Source organism: Lissotriton helveticus, chromosome 3_1, assembly GCF_964261635.1.
Source record: "Lissotriton helveticus chromosome 3_1, aLisHel1.1, whole genome shotgun sequence".
Taxonomy (NCBI): Eukaryota; Metazoa; Chordata; class Amphibia; order Caudata; family Salamandridae; genus Lissotriton; species Lissotriton helveticus.
Genome location: NC_136061.1, coordinates 689,029,647 through 689,055,870, shown reverse-complemented (window position 1 = coordinate 689,055,870; position 26,224 = coordinate 689,029,647). Strand labels below are relative to the sequence as shown.

At 43.6% G+C, this 26,224-nt stretch overlaps 1 protein-coding gene across 2 annotated transcripts in view; it reads left to right on the top strand.

Annotated features, from left to right (window-relative positions):
• VPS13C (vacuolar protein sorting 13 homolog C) overlaps positions 1 to 26,224 on the top strand; it is a 2,773,485-nt gene that overhangs the window by 450,229 nt on the left and 2,297,032 nt on the right. For both annotated transcript variants that reach the window (XM_078680824.1, XM_078680823.1), the window contains exon 17: positions 634 to 776. In XM_078680824.1, coding sequence (XP_078536950.1) covers positions 634 to 776 — 143 coding nt within the window. The remainder of the gene's footprint in view (positions 1 to 633; positions 777 to 26,224) is intronic.

Genomic DNA, 26,224 nt, shown 5'->3' with positions numbered 1-26,224 from the left:
CTCGCGGCCGCCTCACCGCAGGATAGACGACACCCAGCGAGGGCACGCCCACCCTCGTCGCCAGCTGTTGTGTTCTTGGGCAGCCCCGAGAATAGGGCTGGGGGACACAATTGGAGGGCGCACACTAGGGAATAATAGTAAGGGCCCACAAATGAGACACGGACACGGGAGTGCTTGTATTCTGGTTACCTCGCCGTCGCCAACTGGCGTACATGCAAGCGTAAACCTCTTTTATTATTCTGAGGTCACGTAGTGCTGACGTGTTACGCCGGTTACGCCACAGGCTAAAACACTACAGTCACTTACAGCGGAGAGAGATGAAGGGTGAAACTAAACAGCAGGGTATGGTAAGGTTGGTGGGAGACAATAAAATAAGGGGCAAAGACAGGATGAGGGATACATAAGCTTGCACAGAGGTAGAATAAGCACAAAGACAAATACATTTTTACATTCAGCTGACAGATCACATATAAGGAGAGGTGAAGTGAGATAGAATGAATGGGTCGAGAAACACTCAGCTCAACACAGAATTGGCCGAAAGCAGGACAAGACATTCATATTAGCATAATATATTTTTGCTTTTTATCAGTGGTTCCGTAACGTTTTCTTAACTGTGCTTTCTTTCTTTTGCAGTATGTTGCTCATGTATTATCATTCAAACTTTTAAGCACCTCAATAACTATTCGAGAAAACCAACATGTCCCAGAAATCCTGAAAGTACAGATAATTGACTTAAGCACAATCGTCTTGCAGAGACCAGGTGCCCAGGCACTGAAGTGAGTAATGCTTTATAGTACAGGCGGTTCCGTAATTTATTGAATGAATGCCATTTTTTTTAAATAACAGAAGCTGTATTAACCACCCTATGAAATGAATTGTGCAGTTTAGTGGACCAGATTTTGATGCTTCTCAACCTCCTGCATGTTATCAGTGACATATTTCATAAACTTTTGCGAGTCATGCTGCCTTTTAAATGAAACTCCTGAACAGAAGTGAAATATCGTATATTCTCATTGCTGTTACTCATATCCTACTAATAGTGTTGTGAAAAATAAAGCTGACCCTTTTAACCCGTTGCACGCTGATGACGGAACCGCTCCGTCATCAGCTGCGGTGGCGCTGTGCTGATGACGGAGCGGTTCCGTCATGGCCCTGCCGCCGCGCCTGCGCGGCGCGGATTCCGCTCCTGCGCTGGGCATTCTATTGAGCGGGCGGGGCCATGACGGAACCGCTCCGTCATCAGCACAGCTCAACCGCGGCTGGTGATGGAGCGGTTCCGTCACCAGCATGCGGCCGCCCCGCCCCTTTAGCACTGCGGCGGAATAGCCGCCGCAGTGAAGGGGTTAAGATTCTATGGTGTTTCTTCAAGGGGTGCTCTGAATTGTCCCAATGCTGGGCGAGATCCAAGGGCACTTTTCCAAAGAAAATATCATTTGTTCAGGCTTTTCTTGTAGCCATGTAGGCTGCATCCATGAAAGGCTGAATAACGTACATCACAGCGTACCACCAATCATACCGTATCCTATCATGTTCCAGTTCTTTTTTCTGGCTCCAGGTTCTAGGATCTTGGAGCACTGAGCTTGGCCTCTTTGGGTTTTTTTTTGTTGAAAATCCTTACAAACTTCGTTGTACTCAACATCTCCTAGGACGTGCAGTACCTTTCTGTGATTTTCTGCGAGGAATTGTTTTTCTTTCTTCACAAAAAATGCCCTATCTTTTTGAAAAGAAGGTAAATAGTTATCTTCAATGTCTAGGTATTTTTTCCCTTCCAGAAACCCATATTCTTGACACGTGCTACCAACATAGGACGTTTTCAAGCCTCACCTCGAAGTACAGAGAAAATCCATCTTCATGGACTTCAGAAGGAGCAGCACAGATGTCAAGAGTTATTTTATTTTATATTTTATTTAAAAAAGTTTTATATAGCGCTGGCTAGACCCGGAGGTATCCGAGCGCTTTACATGAGCATCAGATCATAGTTACAGGTTACATTGTTACAAAGGTTACACAGTTCTTAGAGCATGGCAACATAGTTACTTGTAAGGTCAAGATAAACAATAGGCACAACTACGTAAGGGGAAAAGCAGGCAAGGTGAGAGATTCAGGGAAGGGAGGTTGGAGCAGGGAAGGTAGACAGATAATGAAGGTGGGAAAGAGGAGGGGAGGGTGAGAGACACAGCATGGGGAGAGGAGGGGAAGGGTGAAGGGGACACAAACCAGTAGACGAGTCAAGGCAACGTCCAAAGTCCAGTAAGCTGTGATCTCAGGGGAAGTGGTATCCCTTCCCTATCTCTATTGCGAGAGGCTCCCTTTACGCAGTGGACTCTCTCAGAGGGGTCTCTGAGACTCCAAGGCCTACATACTGGAAACTTCCCCAAAAAGGGGAGAGGGAGTGCTTTGGCAAGGGGTGCCACAACATATCTCAAGTGTGAGTGGCTCCCTTGGTGCAATGGACTCACTCAGCGGGTTTGCTGAGACTCCAGAGTATACATATTGGATCTTTCCCCAACAAGGGGAGAAGGAGTGCTTAGTCAAAAGGGCACAAAGGACAGGGGGGTAGGCAGAGTAGCAGGCAAGGGGAGAGATTCAGGGGAGAGAGGATAGGAGCTAGGGAGGAAACAATAAGGAGAGACGAAAAGAAGTCTGCCTAAAGACCGACTGGGTAGATGACGACCAAGGAGGGAATCCACGGCCCATCTCCCCTATAGCTAAACCAAGGAGCTCCATTGGGCATCAGAGAAAATAGTTCAGTCTCAATACATTGAGAGAGGAGGGAGGAAGAGACATAAATAGAGGGAGGATGCGGTAGGAGACGACAGGGGAGACGAAAGGAAGTGCAACAATGTGGTTCAACAATATACCAGAAAAAGATCAACAAGTAAACATTATATCAAACAATCAGCAATACAATTAGGGGAGGAGAAAAAGGAGAAAGTAGTGGGGCATAGGGGAGGAGGGAAAGTGAGGATAAAGGAAGAGACAACCGTAGAGACGAAAGGAAGTCTGTCTAAAGACCGACTGGGTAGGTGACGACCAAGGAGGGAATCCATGGCCCATCTCCCCTATCGCTATACCAGGTAGCTCCATCGGGCATCAGACAAAATAGATCAGTCTCAAGTGGTGAGGGAAGAGGTTCACAGAAAAACAGGGTGGGGACAAAGGGCAAGGGCATGTGAGGGCAGAAGACAGAAACTGGAAAGAGTAGGAGCGGAGAGGGGGGTTGGTTGGGGGAAGGGGAGGGGGAAGGTAAGGTCAGGAGAGACGTGGGCGCATTAGCCCTAAGTCCGGCTGGGCAGGTGATAGTCAAAGGAGGGAGCCCAAAGTCAATCTCCCCCATAGCTAGTGAGGTAGCTCCACCGTGCATCATACAAAAAGTATGCAGGTGGCCCCTCACTTCGTATGCCCCAAGTCCAGCAGTAGAGTTCCAGTCTGCACTCATACACCACTCGCGGTCAGCAGAATACCAGGGCATCAATATTGCAAAGGGGGAATGGCGCGAGTCACGAAGTACAGCGCGCCTTGCAGCCTGCACATCACCCCACCTCCGTGATCTTACAATGTGCCAGTGTCCCATCAAGAACTCCTCTTCCAGTCGACAGCTTCCAGGTACAATCCCCACAGTCTCGCCGCACCTCAGCCTACTGTTTTTTGCACCCGACTGCGTGTCTCTTTGAGCCGTCCAAAGCACATGCCATCCGCTAGTTGCTCGTGGGTCAGAGTAGTCGGCCTCTCAGTTTGTGCGTCCTAGCACCAGCGGCACCGGCCACCCCACCTGGTTGTGTGCAGTGGTCTCGGACCCCCAGTCTCCATGCCCTGGCCAGAGCCCGCAGCCAGTAGCCCCCATTCCTGTCCTGGCACCACACTGGAGTGGGAGTCCCCACGAACTAGCAGTCAGTTGCTGATCCCTCTAAGCCTCCAGTGGCAGAAGTTGCTCTCCCCTTACCACCACCGGCATGCAGATCCAGTGCCAGCTCCAGACAACCCTCCTTCTGCCTCAGATTGTCCACTCCTGCCGCTTCGCCATCTCCTCCCGCCGCTTCAGCAGACCTGGACAGTTCCTCTAGTCCTGAGACGCTGATGTACTGCTCTGCCTCTCAGTGGCCGGGCCGCAGGGTTCTTCCCCCCCTATAAACCAATTGCCAGCATGGACGAGGACCACCTTGGCGGGCGCCCGATCCGCAGCGCCGCTCCTCCAATGCGCAAAATCGCAGCTGCGCAGGGACCGAAAACATCCGTGTCCCGTTCCACCCTCAGTCTCAAGGGGTGGGGGGGGGGGATCCTCTTTTGCAAGCCGCCAGACAGTCTCCGCAGCTTCTGCCAGTGCTCTAACGTCCATCTCTGCTGACCTAGAGGAAGATCGAAGAGGAGACACCTACATGGAAGATGGAACCATTCCTGATTAATGTCTATTTTAGTTTCAGTGAGGCAAGGTACTGTGGCTGCGCGTTTACCATAAAGGAGCATTCAACGTGGAGAAAGCATAGACATTTGACAACATGTATGTTTTCTCCAGCATCGAAGCACCACTGTCTAAGGCCTCAAAGTACTGAAAGGCTTACTCTACTCTAAGACCCAATCTTGATTCTCCACCTTCAAGAATCCAGTGAACTGATAAGCCTTCTGTGCCTATGGAGACTTCTCCTCCAAGACCTGCTTAATCCTTGATTATGCATGCAATTACAGGTGTTGGGGCACAACCAATGCCCCACCATCAACACTACATTATGCCTAACATCACTTCACCAAGGGGATCCAAGACTCCAACTCAAAGACTGCACTCTCCTCTCAGACCACACTATAGACCTCATTATAGATATCATGGTGATGAGTAGTTCTAATTGCAGATTCCTCCCCTTAAGACTATCCTCAGGCACCAGACTGGATCCAGCTAATTTTACTACAAGGATTCTGCATGTTAATAGGTGGTGTCTTGTGGCTCTGTGGGGATTCTGTACTGCCCCAAAAGTGACAGAGTGGAACTACATACAATCATCCCCACTGTGTGTTGACATCAGTTCTTTTCTTTCAGCGTCCTTCAGTGGGGATCTGAGCATTGCTCTCAACATTGTCCTCAGATCACTTGAAAATTGACCTTAGACCACGTTCTAGGGATGCTGTCTCCTTCAAAAACAATAGGATTCAAGATGTCTGATATTGACCATGCACAACCACGTGTCTTTTGTGCTTGGGCTCTAGACATGACAAGAAGTTTTGTGATAAATGTACTCTCCTGAATTTGCAGGCAATCCAGGAGCTGCAGGTGAAACTCTACACAGCCAAACATAGAAAGAGGTCGTAGTTAAAACATGGATCCCCCTCCATCTCCAAGTAACAGGGCTTCTTGCAATCTGTACCACAGGAAGTCCCATGCCTGTTCAAAGTCCTTTAGTATGTATAATTACTGTGGGTATTTACTGGTGCTTGCCGTCATGTCACATGGTCTGCCACTGAAGAGGGTGTTGGCCCGAAACGCGTCTGGCAGGAAAAGGACTTTGTTCGCAGCTCGCGCCCTTACGTTGGCATTAATTCCTACCTGTAAGTGCATCCCACCCAGGGGGCAACTCTTTCTTCTATATATATATATATATATATATATATATATATATATATATATATATATATATATATATATATTACCTACTGGCGGTCGCCAGTAGGTATATATAGTTAGGATTTTTTCTCTATGGGATTTTTGAAAATTCTATGTCTAATAACTTTGGCGTTTGTGGACGGAATTGGCTGAAATTTTCAGGAAAATGGCACATTTTGTTTCTGAGCAGCCCCTGAAAATTTTGGGGGGGTTCGTCAAGGGGGGCCGAGAAAAAAGGGGGGTCCCAAAACGCGTTTTTCCCATGTTAATTTCCATAGGGCGGTTGGCCTCACTTTTAGCCCGAACGGCTGAATGGATTTGCACGAAACTTGGCAAAATTGTAGGGACTGGTAGCCCGATGTGCCTTTTGTAGGTCTCAATATATGTGCTCCAGTGGATTTTGAGAAATTAACGTTTAAAAAAAGATATATATCTGTAACAGCGGACCGGGCAGCGTCCCAGGACGCGTACTTTGCGCGCAACGGAGCTTTGTGAAGCGAAGCTGATTGGTTCTCCGGCGTCTGTCAACATTCCAAACAGTCCGTAGCGGCCGCCATCTTGTCTCTCGGTAGGATCGAGAGACAAGAGGAGGTCAAAACAAAGGGGGAAATAACTATAAGGGGGCATAGTAGATCCTCGCTGACCCCCTAGGTTTGATGTGGAGGTTTTAAAAGGGCCCCGCGGGGCAAAAAAAAATAATAATAATAATCGAACGGCTGAATGGATTTGCACGAAACTTGGCAAAATATTAGGGACTGGTAGCCCGATGTGCCTTTGCTAGGTCTCAATATATGTGCTCCAGTGGATTTTAAGAAATTAACGTTCAAAAAAAGATATATATCTGTAACAGCGCTCCGCTTCGCGTAACGGAGGTTTGCGAAGCTGATTGGTCATTCTGTCACTGGGCTATAGTTGGGCTACATCTGGCTGATATTTGGGCTACATTTGTTTTTTTGTGTGTCTGGCGGCCATCTTTGGGCTACATTGGGCTACATTTGGGCTCCAACATATATATAGGCCAATGTAGCCCAATATATATTTTTCAAAGTTAATTTTCGTAAAAACCACTGGAGCATATATCTTGAGACATAGCAAAGGCACATCGGGCTACCAGTCCCTACAATTTTGCCAAGTTTCGTGGAAATCCATTCAGCCGTTCGAGCTAAAAGTGAGTCCAACCGCCCTATGGAAATGAAGGAAATGAATGGGTAATTTGTAATTAGCAAATAGCTCATCGCAAACTAGGAATGGTAAAGAATCGCTATTTATTCCTTAAAGTTCGCTATTTAGGAAATGCAAAAAACTTTGATGATACATATGGCGGTTCATCTCTAACAAGATAAGAAGCATAGGGATACATTTATGATGACTGGCGCATCACCAGGGATGTGTTAGTCATTCTGTGCCGCTGTTCCGTCACCTATGGTGTGCTGCATTTACAATGCGGCGCATCATGGGGCAAAAACAGCACAGATGCGTGATGTATCTGTGCCGTAAAGGTGGCGCATTGCTGGAGTTGTATCGCAAGTGTGATGAAGCTCCAGCAAGGGTCGGGGGTGCCCCTGTCGCAGGGTTTCTGTTCTCACACAGAACTGTGGACAGAGGATTGGAACCTCGGCGAATTAGGGTGTCCCAAAACTCACGTTAGTAATCAAAAACCCCTTAGCAAGCTAGGTACAGTGTCACATTGGATATAACAAACTCTCAATGTTTAGACAATCCAGAATATGAACTTATAGTACCTCAGGATACGTGGAACTCATGAACAGTCGGTCGTTATATATTTCTTAGAAACCAGAACATGGAGTTAAGAAGAACACATGTGTATTTGAAATGTTTATTTACTAATGCCGTCTTCACAGGCGTAGTATCTTAGATAATACAAGTACACATATTATCAGTAGCAAAATTACCAGCATAGTTACTAGTACATAAAAAGCGAATGGTGATAGTATGTTAACATGCTGTAAATGAATAAGAGTTAGCAACACTTATAAGCAGCCGCGGGCCGTGGAGGGAGTTACGGTGGGGCAGGGAGGCGGGGAGGGGGAGGGGCAAGGTAGAGAGGGCTCCACCCTGCTTCTCCCCCTCCCCGCCTCCCTGCCTCACCGTAACTCCCTCCACGGCCCGCGGCTGCTTATATCTCACCCTCCCTAATACACATATTATATTATTTGCTAAGAAGGTCTCTTTGTGTTGGTTTAGGGCGTGCCCATACTTTAGTGTCTTAGATTTGAAGGAATCACATCAGCATACACCAGCTCTCTCTTCATGTGAGCCGCATCAACTGTTGTGTATGTGTGTTCGGCAAAGCAATATAAAACCCGCCTCATGCCCAGAATTGGCAGAAGTTGCACTTATGTTATGAGTATGAAGTCGTGGAGATCAGACCTCATAACAATTCTGTATCGTGTTGTTCTTGAAACTTTAGCACTCGCTGTACAGATATAGTTTAACAAGCAAAGCAGATAGTAGAGCAATAACATATTATTCTCATGTAAACCACGATGAACTACTAGGTGGAAAGCTAAAGCAACAACTAAGTGTCGTGTGCAGAAGTTGCAAAAAAGGAAAAATGGCGTTTAAACCGGTAATGAGCCCATGCTAACTTAACACGGTGTAAAGATATCCAGGACCTAGATGACACCTCCCCATGATCCGGAAACGAACTGAATAAGATAATAGAAGTGCCATCTCATGAGAGCAGATTGCAAGTTTATATGTGGACGGTCCGCAAGGTAAAGCATTAAAAACTAGGAAAATGTAATGCTAAAGAAAAATAAAACAGCCAAGTACTTTATCGAGTCTTAAGCCAATAGGCAAGGTAAATAATAAAAACTTGACAAATAAGTCAATGAATTGTCAATGAAATGCTAGTACTCAGCATATCAAACATGAAAAAGGTCTATGACATAATTGTGTATGCAAAATAAGCTGCAACAGCCTCCAATAGGAAGTCACCGTCTTCATCCGAAAACAGTTCAGCCATCCAATTTAAAAGCGGAAAAGAACATACGTGCTCTCCCAGCACCGGATCCTCTATCACCATCAGAGGACAGCTCGGTGGGTTTTCAAGAAAGCTCTGTTCCAAGAAAGACTGTGCTGCCGCCAGTAAATTCCAGGGACCAAGTAGTCCATGCATCAATGCCACAGCCATAATCCTTTCGCCAGGACAAACCAACTCGTGAGTAATGATAGGAGTCATCAGCTGATTAAAGTCGACGTCAGGAGAAACCGGTCCGCAGAGACACAAATCAATGGCCCAATCGAAATCACAGGTCAGGCAGTGAAATACAGGCTGGACACAGGTGAAGTAGGAGAATCGAAAAGATAATCCATATGCCGTGCTTAATATCGCCAACGGCATTGTGCCATAATATTCTAGCATGCGATTGCGGAACAGTGTCAGCAGCTGCAGGGTGGGAGGTTGCATAGGAGGGACATCCATATTTAAAAATGTAAAAAAGCACAAGAGCGTCCGCTGGTAATGCAAGTAAAAATGCCAATCCACGAACCAGAGTGGAGAAAATAGAATGAAAGGAAGGAGGGATGAGTCCAAAGATTTTCTCAAAGGAAGTCACGAGACCACTGGTAACAACTTTAAAAAAGTGCGCCAGGGACTTTGCGGAGGATGCGTTAAAGATAGTCGGAACCATCTTGCTGAATTTGAAAGGCAAATCTGAATTGAAAAGTGTGTGCACCTCTGTACGGGTGTTCGCTATGTGAAGCACGAAAGTTTCACGGGCCGAACTCAAGGCCACCTCTCTCTGAGACAAAAGAGCTCTTATTCTTGCCATGCCGTTGAAATCTGTCCCAAGGTTGGTATTTGTGGCCAGATTGAAAACTCCCTATGTTCATGTGTGGGAGGAAATAGAACATTTCTGCAGCAAATAACCCGTTCACTTACTGTTACGATAAAAGGAATACTTTTAATTAACTCAGAACAATCTTCATTATTGAGCATCAAATAACTACCATTTTCCAACAACTTGAACGTGGGGATGATAGCAGGAACTGGCGTGCCTTGCAACACGCAAGCCATATTTGGTCGGTGTTTGTTGCATGAACCGTGTAACTGTATGTGCCTACACATTAGTGAATGATCTGGCGTCTCAGTGCATTCCTCTCCATTCAGATAAACTTCTTGATCATCTTTGAAACATCTGTATGTGTATGGAAGCGACCAGACCTCATGAAGAAAAGCACTACCTAAAGGTTCATAACGACCTATTGGTATATATTTCATACAATTTGAAAACTTATATAAAGCAAAAGGCAGCGTTATTAAACCGTGGATAAGGCACGTTGCCAAAAAACCCGCAATCCTCTGCTGATGATGTCACTGAGCATGTCATGAATGATGTAATATGTGACATCATCAGCAGTGGATTACGGGTAATAGTATCTCTAGTTTACTCCCCTATAGCTGTCTTTCTTTTAACATAAGTGTCTGTTTCCTTCCCTTATACTTACTGTTTTTGGTTCGCTTCCGGTTCGCGTACCGGGGAGCGAACTGGGAAGCGAACTAAGAGAAATAGAGGTTGGCACAGTTCCAAATATTGTACCAATTTTTTAATAACGGGGAGGTAGTTCTGAAAAGAACTTTTTTTTTATTTTTCAGAACATTTTTTTACTTTTTTTGAATTTTTCTGAACAGTTTTATATTTTTTGGGGTTTTTCTTGGAGGGGGCAATGAAAACGATTCATTGTAAAGGGCTCAACAGGAGCAACAAAACAAAAAAAAGAAGTATTTATTATTTTGGGCGTTTCGTACAAACTTGCATATGATAGTCAATAGCTCTGTTGATCAGAGTGATGCTTTTTTCTCCGTAGGAAATGAATCCATCGCAAAATACGCAGATGTGTTTTACATCACCAAATCTCATTTGTATATTTGGCACCATCTCCCTGCCCTCTGGTCCCGTTACTTCCGGTACAACAGATCTTCTGGCCATAATAGGGAGATTATCTAGGTCGTTCCGAAACTGTGCAGCACTGTAGTTGTTAGGATGCCACCTAGTCATATGGCGATGCATTGTGTAGTTTCCGAAACTGTATTTTTTGTCGGTCCCTCTGGACAGTCTATCTTGACATATAAGGCAAGTTACGTATCTTGCATTTACTTTTTTCTGACCTTTGGGAATTTTAAAAAATTGCCAAATGAAGTTTTCTTTCCGGTGAGACGTCCTGGGTTCCTCAGGCAAAAACTGCCTCTCTTCGTGCTCGTCCTCCTGTTCCTCTTCTTCCTCTCCTTGTTGAATTATAACTTGAGCAGGTGGTCCACTCTTCCTTGGATGTGGTGGAGGTGGTGGGGAAGCACCAGCTGACGCTACTAAAGAAGCCATTGCTCAGTGATCACAAAGGGTCTTTCTCTCACAATGATGAAAGTCAGAGTGAGGAAAGAAGGAGGGATTTTCATCATTTGGGAAAAACAAGAGTTCTCAACCAATCAAAAGTGTTCATTTTAGATTATATGACCTAGTCTTACATCATTAGGAAACCAAAAGTGAAATGAACCAATGAAAAGTGTTATTACCAAGTCACATGACTTGCTGTGTTTACGTTAAGCGCTTTGCAGGGCCTCCCGGTTTGCTTCCAGAAACCTGCGCTTTGCGACTCGCTTCGCGTACCAGTTCGCTAACGTTGTACGTCATATGACGTATCACGCGACAACGTGAAACGTCATGCGGACGGGAGGCGTCACAATGTTGTTTTCTAACGCGGCACTTGCGGTAAAGAAACGTTTACCGGCTCGCGGTCTATTTCGCGGCATCAAGGTCAGCTAACGGGAAGCTTCCCGATTCGCGAAGCGGGAACGAAGAAAAAAAATATTTAAAAAAAAAATTATTCATAAACATATAAAATATATTTTTGGATTTAAAGAAGAATACATTTTACAGCTACAGATATTAGCTGTTAAAAAACCAATGAAATTCACAGAAAAAACCATAGGTTATAGACCATATATAGTTAGGAATTAGCATTTACAAAACCTTGAAAATTCACTGAAAAAACCATAGGTTATAGACCATATATAGTTAGGAATTAGCATTTAGAAAACCTTATTTTACTCACACAAAACCATTGAAATTCCATATATAGTTAGTTGCACTAACTATATATCGCGCACCCGCAATCCACTGCTGATGATGTCACATATTACATCATTCATGACATGGTCAGTGACATCACTGATGACATCACTGATGACATCTCAAATGACATCACTGATGACATCATGACACACCAATACCAGTTACTACATAAGCACTCACTGATTCCTACGTCTACACACACATTCACTCATTCACCCATACAATCACTCATACATACAGTCACTTATTATTACAATACTATCATATGCACTCATACACCTATGCAGACAGTCACACACTGCCACTCATCCATGGAGTTACTCACACACCAAGCCAGTCCTGTAAATAATTAATCACACTTCCATTTCTTCATCTATACAGTTAAACACAGAACACCATACTTCAGTGACATCACTGATGACATCACTAATGACATCTGAAATGACATCACTGATGACATCTCAAATGACATCACTGATGACATCATGACACACCAATACCAGTTACTACATACACACTCACTGATTCGTACGTCTACACACACATTCACTCATTCACCCATACAATTACTCATACATACAGTCACTTATTATTAGAACACTATCATATGCACTCATACACCTAGTCAGTCCTGTGAAGAATCAATCACACTTCGATTTCCTCATCTATAGTTAAACACAGAACACCATACTTTTCACACATATACTAACACATACTTACTCTCTTATACAATCACTGATACAAGTACACATTGATATGCACAGAGTCACACACCTCCCAGCCAGCCACACACACACACTCAGTCTTCCATACATCCAGTCATTCTTCAATATGTAAAACGTATTTAAACTTTACAAAAACACACAGACACTAGATGATGTCATCAGTGATGTCATTTGAGATGTCATCAGTGATGTCATCAGTGATGTCACTGACCATGTCATGAATGATGTAATATGTGACATCATCAGCAGTGGATTGCGGGTGCGCGATATATAGTTAGTGCAACTAACTATATATGGAATTTCAATGGTTTTGTGTGAGTAAAATAAGGTTTTCTAAATGCTAATTCCTAACTATATATGGTCTATAACCTATGGTTTTTTCAGTGAATTTTATATATATATATATATATATATATATATATATATATATTACCTACTGGCGGTCGCCAGTAGGTATATATAGTTAGGATTTTTTCTCTATGGGATTTTTGAAAATTCTATGTCTAATAACTTTGGCGTTTGAGGACGGAATTGGCTGAAATTTTCAGGAAAATGGCACATTTTGTTTCTGAGCAGCCCTTGAAAATTTGGGGGGGGTTCGTCAAGGGGGGGCCGAGAAAAAAGGGGGTCCCAAAACGTGTTTTTAACATTGAGTTTTCCATAGGGCGGTTGGCCTCACTTTTAGCCCGAACGGCTGAATGGATTTGCACGAAACTTGGCAAAATTGTAGGGACTGGTAGCCCGATGTGCCTTTTGTAGGTCTCAATATATGTGCTCCAGTGGATTTTGAGAAATTAACGTTTAAAAAAAGATATATATCTGTAACAGCGGACCGGGCAGCGTCCCAGGACGCGTACTTTGCGCGCAACGGAGCTTTGTGAAGCGAAGCTGATTGGTTTTCTGGCGTCTGTCAACATTCCAAAAAGTCCTTAGCGGCCGCCATCTTGTCTCTCGGTAGGATCGAGAGACAAGAGGAGGCCAAAACGAAGGGGGAAATGACCATAAGGGGGCATAGTAGATCCTCGCTGACCCCCTAGGTTTGATGTGGAGGTTTTAAAAGGGCCCCGCGGGGCAAAAAAAATAATAATAATAATAATCGAACGGCTGAATGGATTTGCACGAAACTTGGCAAAATATTAGGGACTGGTAGCCCGATGTGCCTTTGCTAGGTCTCAATATATGTGCTCCAGTGGATTTTGAGAAATTAACGTTCAAAAAAAGATATATATCTGTAACAGCGCTCCGCTTCGCGTAACGGAGGTTTGCGAAGCTGATTGGTCATTCTGTCACTGGGCTATAGTTGGGCTACATCTGGCTGATATTTGGGCTACATTTGTTTTTTTGTGTGTCTGGCGGCCATCTTTGGGCTACATTGGGCTACATTGGGCTTCATTGGGCTACATTTGGGCTCCAACATATATATAGGCCAATGTAGCCCAATATATATTTTTCAAAGTTAATTTTCGTAAAAACCACTGGAGCATATATCTTGAGACATAGCAAAGGCACATCGGGCTACCAGTCCCTACAATTTTGCCAAGTTTCGTGGAAATCCATTCAGCCGTTCGAGCTAAAAGTGAGTCCAACCGCCCTATGGAAATGAAGGAAATGAATGGGTAATTTGTAATTAGCAAATAGCTAATCGCAAACTAGGAATGGTAAAGAATCGCTATTTATTCCTTAAAGTTCGCTATTTAGGAAATGCAAAAAACTTTGATGATACATATGGCGGTTCATCTCTAACAAGATAAGAAGCATAGGGATACATTTATGATGACTGGCGCATCACCAGGGATGTGTTAGTCATTCTGTGCCGCTGTTCCGTCATCTATGGTGTGCTGCATTTACAATGCGGCGCATCATGGGGCAAAAACAGCACAGATGCGTGATGTATCTGTGCCGTAAAGGTGGCGCATTGCTGGAGTTGTATCGCAAGTGTGATGAAGCTCCAGCAAGGGTCGGGGGTGCCCCTGTCGCAGGGTTTCTGTTCTCACACAGAACTGTGGACAGAGGATTGGAACCTCGGCGAATTAGGGTGTCCCAAAACTCACGTTAGTAATCAAAAACCCCTTAGCAAGCTAGGTACAGTGTCACATTGGATATAACAAACTCTCAATGTTTAGACAATCCAGAATATGAACTTATAGTACCTCAGGATACGTGGAACTCATGAACAGTCGGTCGTTATATATTTCTTAGAAACCAGAACATGGAGTTAAGAAGAACACATGTGTATTTGAAATGTTTATTTACTAATGCCGTCTTCACAGGCGTAGTATCTTAGATAATACAAGTACACATATTATCAGTAGCAAAATTACCAGCATAGTTACTAGTACATAAAAAGCGAATGGTGATAGTATGTTAACATGCTGTAAATGAATAAGAGTTAGCAACACTTATAAGCAGCCGCGGGCCGTGGAGGGAGTTACGGTGAGGCAGGGAGGCGGGGAGGGGGAGAAGCAGGGTGGAGAATACAAGTACACATATTATCAGTAGCAAAATTACCAGCATAGTTACTAGTACATAAAAAGCGAACGGTGACAGTATGTTAACATGCTGTAAATGAATAAGAGTTAGCAACACTTATAAGCAGCCGCGGGCCGTGGAGGGAGTTATGGTGGGGCAGGGAGGCGGGGAGGGGGAGGGGCAGGGTAGAGAGGGCTCCACCCTGCTTCTCCCCCTCCCCGCCTCACCGTAACTCCCTCCACGGCCCGCGGCTGCTTATATCTCACCCTCCCTAATATACATATTATATTATTTGCTAAGAAGGTCTCTTTGTGTTGGTTTAGGGCGTGCCCATACTTTAGTGTCTTAGATTTGAAGGAATCACATCAGCATACACCAGCTCTCTCTTCATGTGAACCGCATCAACTGTTGTGTATGTGTGTTCGGCAAAGCAATATAAAACCCGCCTCATGCCCAGAATTGGCAGAAGTTGCACTTATGTTATGAGTATGAAGTCGTGGAGATCAGACCTCATAACAATTCTGTATTGTGTTGTTCTTGAAACTTTAGCACTCGCTGTACAGATATAGTTTAACAAGCAAAGCAGATAGTAGAGCAATAACATATTATTCTCATGTAAACCACGATGAACTACTAGGTGGAAAGCTAAAGCAACAACTAAGTGTCGTGTGCAGAAGTTGCAAAAAAGGAAAAATGGCGTTTAAACCGGTAATGAGCCCATGCTAACTTAACACGGTGTAAAGATATCCAGGACCTAGATGACACCTCCCCATGATCCGGAAACGAACTGAATAAGATAATAGAAGTGCCATCTCATGAGAGCAGATTGCAAGTTTATATGTGGACGGTCCGCAAGGTAAAGCATTAAAAACTAGGAAAATTTAATGCTAAAGAAAAATAAAACAGCCAAGTACTTTATCGAGTCTTAAGCCAATAGGCAAGGTAAATAATAAAAACTTGACAAATAAGTCAATGAATTGTCAATGAAATGCTAGTACTCAGCATATCAAACATGAAAAAGGTCTATGACATAACTGTGTATGCAAAATAAGCTGCAACAGCCTCCAATAGGAAGTCACCGTCTTCATCCGAAAACAGTTCAGCCATCCAATTTAAAAGCGGAAAAGAACATACGTGCTCTCCCAGCACCGGATCCTCTATCACCATCAGAGGACAGCTCGGTGGGTTTTCAAGAAAGCTCTGTTCCAAGAAAGACTGTGCTGCCGCCAGTAAATTCCAGGGACCAAGTAGTCCATGCATCAATGCCACAGCCATAATCCTTTCGCCAGGACAAACCAACTCGTGAGTAATGATAGGAGTCATCAGCTGATTAAAGTCGACGTCAGGAGAAACCGGTCCGCAGAGACACAAATCAATGGCCCAATCGAAATCACAGGTCAGGCAGTGAAATACAGGCTGGACACAGGTGAAGTAGGAGAATCGAAAAGATAATCCATATGCCGTGCTTAATATCGCCAACGGCATTGTGCCATAATATTCTAGCATGCGATTGCGGAACAGTGTCAGCAGCTGCAGGGTGGGAGGTTGCATAGGAGGGACATCCATATTTAAAAATGTAAAAAAGCACAAGAGCGTCCGCTGGTAATGCAAGTAAAAATGCCAATCCACAAAGCAGAGTGGAGAAAATAGAATGAAAGAAAGCAGGGATGACTCCAAAGATTTTCTCAAATGAAGTCACGAGACCACTGGTAACAACTTTAAAAAAGTGCGCCAGGGCCTTTGTGGAGGATGCGTTAAAGATAGTCCGAACCATCTTGCTGAAATTGAAAGGCAAATCTGAATTGAGAAGGGTCTGCACCTCTGTACGGGTGTTCGCTATGTGAAGCACGAAAGTTTCACGGGCCGAACTCAAGGCCACCTCTCTCTGAGACAAAAGAGCTCTTATTCTTGCCATGCCGTTGAAATCTCTCCCAAGGTTGGTATTTGTGGCCAGATTGAAAACTCCCTATGTTCATGTGTGGGAGGAAATAGAACATTTCTGCAGCAAATAACCCGTTCACTTACTGTTACCATAAAAGGAATACTTTTAATTAACTCAGAACAATCTTCATTATTGAGCATCAAATAACTACCATTTTCCAACAACTTGAACGTGGGGATGATAGCAGGAACTGGCGTGCCTTGCAACACGCAAGCCATATTTGGTCGGTGTTTGTTGCATGAACCGTGTAACTGTATGTGCCTACACATTAGTGAATGATCTGGCGTCTCAGTGCATTCCTCTCCATTCAGATAAACTTCTTGATCATCTTTGAAACATCTGTATGTGTATGGAAGCGACCAGACCTCATGAAGAAAAGCACTACCTAAAGGTTCATAACGACCTATTGGTATATATTTCATACAATTTGAAAACTTATATAAAGCAAAAGGCAGCGTTATTAAACCGTGGATAAGGCACGTTGTCAAAAAACCCGCAATCCTCTGCTGATGATGTCACTGAGCATGTCATGAATGATGTAATATGTGACATCATCAGCAGTGGATTACGGGTAATAGTATCTCTAGTTTACTCCCCTATAGCTGTCTTTCTTTTAACATAAGTCTCTGTTTCCTTCCCTTATACTTACCGTTTTTGGTTCGCTTCCGGTTCGCGTACCGGCGAGCGAACTGGGAAGCGAACTAAGAGAAATAGAGGTTGGCACAGTTCCAAATATTGTACCAATTTTTTAATAACGGGGAGGTAGTTCTGAAAAGAACTTTTTTTTTAATTGTTTTTGTTGTTTTATATTTTTTTTATTATTTTTCAGAACATTTTTTTACTTTTTTTGAATTTTTCTGAACAGTTTTATATTTTTTGGGGTTTTTCTTGGAGGTGGCAATGAAAACGATTCATTGTAAAGGGCTCAACAGGAGCAACAAAACAAAAAAAAAGTATTTATTATTTTGGGCGTTTCGTACAAACTTGCATATGATAGTCAATAGCTCTGTTGATCAGAGTGATGCTTCTTTCTCCATAGCAAATGAATCCATCGCAAAATACGCAGATGTGTTTTACTTCACCAAATCTCATTTGTATATTTGGCACCATCTCCCTGCCCTCTGGTCCCGTTACTTCCGGTACAACAGATCTTCTGGCCATAATAGGGAGATTATCTAGGTCGTTCCGAAACTGTGCAGCACTGTAGTTGTTAGGATGCCACCTAGTCATATGGCGATGCATTGTGTAGTTTCCGAAACTGTATTTTTTCTCGGTTCCTCTGGACAGTCTATCTTGACATATAAGGCAAGTTGCGTATCTTGCATTTACTTTTTTCTGACCTTTGGGAATTTTAAAAAATTGCCAAATGAAGTTTTCTTTCCGGTGAGACGTCCTGGGTTCCTCAGGCAAAAACTGCCTCTCTTCGTGCTCTTCCTCCTGTTCCTCTTCTTCCTCTTCTTGCTGAATTATAACTTGAGCAGGTGGTCCACTCTTCCTTGGATGTGGTGGAGGTGGTGGGGAAGCACCAGCTGAAGCTACTAAAGAAGCCATTGCTCAGTGATCACAAAGGGTCTTTCTCTCACAATGATGAAAGTCAGAGTGAGGAAAGAAGGAGGGATTTTCATCATTTGGGAAAAACAAGAGTTCTCAACCAATCAAAAGTGTTCATTTTAGATTATATGACCTAGTCTTACATCATTAGGAAACCAAAAGTGAAATGAACCAATGAAAAGTGTTATTACCAAGTCACATGACTTGCTGTGTTTACGTTAAGCGCTTTGCAGGGCCTCCCGGTTTGCTTCCAGAAACCTGCGCTTTGCGACTCGCTTCGCGTACCAGTTCGCTAACGTAGCACGTCATATGACGTATCACGCGACAACGTGAAACGTCATGCGGACGGGAGGCGTCACGATGTTGTTTTCTAACGCGGCACTTGCGGTAAAGAAACGTTTACCGGCTCGCGGTCTATTTCGCGGCATCAAGGTCAGCTAACGGGAAGCTTCCCGATTCGCGAAGCGGGAACGAAGAAAAAAAAATATTTAAAAAAAAAATTATTCATAAACATATAAAATATATTTTTGGATTTAAAGAAGAATACATTTTACAGCTACAGATATTAGCTGTTAAAAAACCAATGAAATTCACTGAAAACACCATAGGTTATAGACCATATATAGTTAGGAATTAGCATTTACAAAACCTTGAAAATTCACTGAAAAAACCATAGGTTATAGACCATATATAGTTAGGAATTAGCATTTACAAAACCTTATTTTACTCACACAAAACCATTGAAATTCCATATATAGTTAGTTGCACTAACTATATATCGCGCACCCGCAATCCACTGCTGATGTCACATATTACATCATTCATGACATGGTCAGTGACATCACTGATGACATCACTGATGACATCTCAAATGACATCACTGATGACATCACTGATGACATCTCAAATGACATCACTGATGACATCATGACACACCAATACCAGTTACTACATACGCACTCACTGATTCCTACGTCTACACACACATTCACTCATTCACCCATACAATTACTCATACATACAGTCAGTTATTATTAGAACACTATCATATGCACTCATACACCTAGTCAGTCCTGTGAAGAATCAATCACACTTCGATTTCCTCATCTATAGTTAAACACAGAACACCATACTTTTCACACATATACTAACACATACTTACTCTCTTATACAATCACTGATACAAGTACACATTGATATGCACAGTCACACACCTCCCAGCCAGCCACACACACACTCAGTCTTCCATACATCCAGTCATTCTTCAATATGTAAAACGTATTTAAACTTTACAAAAACACACAGACACTAGATGATGTCATCAGTGATGTCATTTGAGATGTCATCAGTGATGTCATTTGAGATGTCATCAGTGATGTCATCAGTGATGTCACTGACCATGTCATGAATGATGTAATATGTGACATCATCAGCAGTGGATTGCGGGTGCGCGATATATAGTTAGTGCAACTAACTATATATGGAATTTCAATGGTTTTGTGTGAGTAAAATAAGGTTTTGTAAATGCTAATTCCTAACTATATATGGTCTATAACCTATGGTTTTTTCAGTGAATATATATATATATATATATATATATATATATATATATGTATATATATATATATATATGTATGTATATATATATGTATGTATATATATATATATATATATATGTATATATGTATATATGTATATGTGTGTGTATTACCTACTGGCGGTCGCCAGTAGGTATATATAGTTAGGATTTTTTCTCTATGGGTTTTTTGAAAATTCTATGTCTAATAACTTTGGCGTTTGTGGACGGAATTGGCTGAAATTTTCAGGAAAATGGCACATTTTGTTTCTGAGCAGCCCCTGAAAATTGGGGGGGGGTTCGTCCAGGGGGGGTCGAGAAAAAAGGGGGGTCCCAAAACGTGTTTTTAACATTGAGTTTTCCATAGGGCGGTTGGCCTCACTTTTAGCCCGAACGGCTGAATGGATTTGCACGAAACTTGGCAAAATTGTAGGGACTGGTAGCCCGATGTGCCTTTTGTAGGTCTCAATATATGTGCTCCAGTGGATTTTGAGAAATTAACGTTTAAAAAAAGATATATATCTGTAACAGCGGACCGGGCAGCGCTCCAGTTCGCGTACTTTTCGCGCAACGGAGCTTTGTGAAGCGAAGCTGATTGGTTCTCCGGCGTCTGTCAACATTCCAAACAGTCCGTAGCGGCCGCCATCTTGTCTCTCGGTAGGATCGAGAGACAAGAGGAGGCGAAAGGGAAGGGGCAAATGACGATAAGGGGGCATAGTAGATCCTCCCTGACCTCTTAGGTTTGATGTACCATTTTGCCAAGTTTGGTGTAATTCCGTTCAGCCATTCAGGCTGTAGACGTATCTAAATGTCAATAATCGAACGGCTGAATGGATTTGCACGAAACTTGGCAAAATATTAGGGACTGGTAGCCCGATGTGCCTTTGCTAGGTCTCAATATATGTGCTCCAGTGGATTTTGAGAAATTAACGTTCAAAAAAAGATATATATCTGTAACAGCGCTCCGCTTCGCGTACTTTTCGCGTTACGGAGCTTTGCGAAGCTGATTGGTTCTCCGGCGTCTGTCAACATTCCAAACAGTCCGTAGCGGCCGCCATCTTGTCTCTCGGTAGGATTGAGAGACAAGAGGAGGCCAAAGCGAAGGGGGAAATGACCATAAGGGGGCATAGTAGATCCTTCCTGACCTCTTAGGTTTGATGTACCATTTTGCCAAGTTTGGTGTAATTCCGTTCAGCCATTCAGGCTGTAGACGTATGTAAATGTCCTATGGAAAATTGCATGGGGAAAACACATTTGAAAGTGTTGAAATTTAGAACCAATTAAAATGTTACTTTGGTTTTGTATTTGTGTGTGATGAAAGTTAATTGGTTATGTATATATGTCAAATGAGAGGAAACCACAGCCATTTTGTGATACTACTGTCTGAGGTACATTTGTGAGGAATTTTTGGTGGTGAATTTCTGGTGTTTGATTTACACAGTACTAACACTTCTCCTACTTTTAAAAAGGTGAGTTGTTAATTTGTAAGGGGAACTATGTTGTACACTTGAAGATAATTTGAAAAATGTTTTCTGTTATTTATTTGCAGTCCTTCTGTTATACTAAATACTTGATAAAGTTAGTTTTATATTATGTATTACTAAAAACGATAAATGAAAGTGATTATTTTTTTCTGCAATTTACAGCAAGCAATTTCAAAATAAAATGGCTCACAATGAAGAGACCGTGGCAATTTCTTTTGAATTGTCCACTACATTGATTGAAATTGAGAGCACCAATAATGAAATATTGTCACAAGGAGGAGATGACTTGTATGATTCCATTAGATTGATTGAAATGGACAGCACCAATAATGAAATATTGTCACAAGGAGATGACTTGAATGATTCCACTACATTGATTGAAATTGAGAGCACCAATAATGAAATATTGTCACAAGGAGGAGATGACTTGTATGATTCCATTAGATTGATTGAAATGGACAGCACCAATAATGAAATATTGTCACAAGGAGAAGATGACTTGAATGATTCCACTACATTGATTGAAATTGAGAGCACCAATAATGAAATATTGTCACGAGGAGATGACTTGAATGATTCCACTACATTGATTGAAATTGACAGCACCAATAATGAAATATTGTCACAAGGAGGAGATGACTTGAATGATTCCACTACATTGATTGAAATTGACAGCACCAATAATGAAATATTGTCACAAGGAGGAGATGACTTGAATGATTTTTTTGATCAATCTGTTGATGGCGAATTTATCGAATGTTTGGAGACCATAGAGTTACAAGAATCATCATTGCAGACTTTTCATGAGGAAATTGCTGATGAGGACATGTTACTAGTTCTTTCAAATTTAGAAAATTCTGAAGAATAAATTTATATTTAGAAATCAAAAATTGTTTGAGACATTATTCATTTTTATTTTTAATTTATGAGGTTGTAGCGAAGTGATTGTAGTATAAAATGAGACTTATAGTATAGAGTGCAACATTTTTATGTTACATGGTAAGTTTACTCATATTTACTTCCCTTCTGCCACTATATTATCTCCAATGTGTATTTGACATCTCTTCTTCATCTCCGGCCTCCTTTCTCTCACTGTGTGTCTCCGATGCATCTTATCGCTGCTATTTTGTGTAATTACAGAAGAGAGTAAAATAAAATAGTTCGGAACGTGAAAAGGGGGCAAAGTAGAGTACCCCTCACCCCCTAGGCCTTTTCAGGCGGTCCCAAAAGGATCAGTTTCTGCTTTCCTGAGAGATTATGGTATGAGTTCCATATACCACAATAATTTGCATTACAACATGCAAGATATCTATCTCCTATTACCAACTTTTGGAGATATTCGCGCTAAGCGCGAATATCTCCAAAAAGTAACACCTGCCCTGAGCAGTTCTTAGCCATGTTATCCAATGGGAGGTGGATAACATGGCTAAGAGCATTAGCTCGGTAATGCATGAATATCGCTGACTTTTTAGCGATATTCATGCATTGCGGCCGTTTATTATCGCATTTGCGATAAACCTTGATAATAGCAAGGTTTATCTTCGATAATTTCTGACGATGCTTAGCGGTAAAAAATTAGTTGGTAAGCATCGTTAGCGATAAATATCGGTTAACTTTGGTAATATGCACCAACGTCTGTTAACGTTCGATTAGAAGGAAATGAGGAAGTGTTGAAAAACATTGTCTGCGCCATCTTGCCTTTTTTGAAATGCCACACTTTTGTCGTGCACGGCAGCCATTTTAGATGCCTTGACCAGACCCACTCTCTGCACGCTGTCGATTCGTAGCATGGCTCCCCACCCTCGCAAGCATCTTCCCCAGGCACTGGTCACCCCCGCTCTCTGTCTTATGCATCGGCAATAAACCTCCCCCCATCTGCGCTGCTCTTCCCTGAAAATCACACTCTGTGCCCGCCCGACACCTCCCTTTCGCCCTATTCACTACCGCACCCTCTGACACTCCTCTTCCTCTGTGTCCGATTGTCCAGGCTATCACCTAGCCCTGCAGATGTAGTTTATGGCCCCAGCTGTAAAGAATCACCCCTCTTCAAAGGAGTTATAGTAGATCAAGGCCCACACCCGATGAGATCCGTCACACCACACGTGTTCCTACTATCTGAAAACCATCCTGTATTGTGATTGGGGAGGGGACCGAGCCTGAAGCGGAAGATTCCAGGAATGACTCTTTGTACATCAAAGTTTTTACAATTATGTGTCACATTAAAAATATATAGCACTCCAACAAAGTAGTAGGAATATAAAACTTTAATAACATATAAATATATACAACAAAACAAAAACAGTAAAAACATTTAGACAACGAAGAGACCGTGGCAATTTCTTTTGAATTCCTGATGAGGACATGTTACTAGTTCTTTCAAATTATGAAAATTCAGAAGATGTTGCCTGGGGGTGGGTCGTCAGTAGCAGTCTGTTGTGCGAATAGTTCCAAGGCAGCAGAACGCGCTGAAATCTAGATGGCACGAAAGTGATGTCTAGTAAGTTGCCGCCCAGCAAATAACGGCGTGGGGCGCCGCGGGGGTGAGTGAGTCCAGTAGGCACCACAGCTATTCTTACCGGCATTGCAGAATTACTGCTGGGGACAATGCCTGTGCTGTAGCAGGGTCACAGCAGAAACAAAAAGGATTCTGTTGAAGATGTTGTTGGTTTTCAATTTGAAAACAGTTCTGGTGTCAACTGCTATGCTAATGTAGTGGTTAATGTTTTGTTTTCTCTAGAAAATGTAAAAGAGGGGGAGGCAGTCTAAAGTTCCGTTAAAAGGGCAAAGGAAAGGATCGGTGGTTTGAACTATCAGTCAAAAAGGGGAGGGGGTGCAACAATTTTTCCTACCGGGTCACACTGTGCTTTCACCGGAACTGAGGTCTGCAGGATTCTAGTAATTCAAAGTGAGGCTGGCGCCAGCATGGGAGCGCCGACGTCCCGCGGATACAGTTTCGTCACTCCACGGGCGATCATGGCAGTCATTCCCCATCGGGGGTCGGAGACTCCCGCGGCTCCTCTAGAATCTTCAAGGTCGTGGAGGACTACGGTGGTGGAGTCAACCAGTGACCGGGCCATTTCTTTATGCTGGGCCCGCTCTTGCCAGGTCGACCGCCATTTTGAGAGTTCGGTAGCTACTGGCGATCGCGGGGTCAAATGAGCGGACGGGCTCCACCCTGCCGGGCGAGACGTTGCAGCATGGCCACAGTGGAAGAACCCTTTTCCGGGCGCCTGGAGCGCTGAGGGTGCAGCTGGGAAGCCTCCACCTGGGGAGGCGGGAGAGGCCTGTTCGCACCATCTCTCCCTCCCAGTGCACCCCACGGCGTCTCGCTTGAGATTTGTTATGGCCGGACCAGGCGATGAGGACGAGGGGGGGAGGGGGGTCGGAGGCATGTGCAAGACATCCCCCCCCCAGTGTTGTCGCAGCCATTATTCAAGAAAGAAGAAGTGTCCCGTCCGTCTTCGGGCCGGGCTTCCGGTGGATGTCGGCCGGACGCCCCTGGCTCTGGCCCCATGAACGGGTTCCTTGGTTTATCGGCTGCAGCCGGATCCCGTCGGCCTCGGCCCCCCGACCGTTGGTGGCCGGACCGGAAGAGCATGTGGCGGGACTACCTGAAACTGTCAAGGGCCACCGCGGCCGGACTGGGAGAGAGAGGGGAGGGTCGAGGAGATATTCCCCCCCCCTGCAACTCTTCAGCGTTGTAAAGGCAATCCCCTGGCCGGGTCCCGCTGGCCTCGGCCTCTCCTCCGTCTACACCCTACGTTAGGATCTCCTGGCCGAGGCGTGGCAGCAGGACCCGCCTTATATGGGCTGCTCCCGGCTGGGCGTAGCCGCAACCCTGCCCCACCTTGGAAGTTTCCAGAGTGGGGGCGGATGTTCTACTGACTTGCATTTTCCCTAGTCTATCGATTTTGTTTGGCGTGGCAGGCGGTGGGACAGCGAGGGGTGATTTGGTTTCTCTTACTGTTTTTCTGGTCTCTCACCACTGGCATATTTTAACGTTTTCTTGTTTCTAGGACATTAATAGGTTTTATCATTACGTTATGTTATCGTTTCTTTGTTCGTTGTTTAATAAAAGTTCATGTTCATCAGTGGCCTACTGATTTTCGTTTTCCTATTCTTTTCTTTCCAGGTTGTTTCATGCTAAAGTTTCTGTTAACAGGATACAGTGATCACTTCGTTATTATTGCATATGTCCTTTTCACTAGGGGTGCTCTCTGGTCGGGCCAGATGACGTATCTCTAGTAAATGGTCCGGGTGAAACAGGTGCATCAATCAGTGGGGAGTAGATAGGCATGGCAGATTACACCGGGGGAGAAAGGTCCGCATTACGTACCCTTTCACTATTTGCAAAGATTTTCCTACGTATATTTGCAAACAGGGAATACCTCCAAAAAGAACCAATTCCCAAACAGTCAATGTTTGGGGAAACAATCAATCAATGAGGAACGAAATAGGCACGACGTGTTAAAGGTTTGCGTTACCTACCCTTCACTATCTGCAAAGGGAGAGAGAATATTCCTATTCTTCCTCGTTTGCAGGCAGAGAAGATTCTTAAGAGAACCAACTTCGAACAATTCAATGCTCGATTCAAACAATCAACAAGGGGTACTGTGAACACAAATGAACGCCGCTTATGTACATACACATTGGTATTATCAACAGGTTGTTCCTAATGTTTCTATTTTAGGGAGGTCAAAAAGAGATCCCATTAGTGGCCTACTGATTTTGCTCGATTCCTTTTGTTTTTTTACACGATTTTTCGCTATCTGCAAAGACTAAACAGAGTATT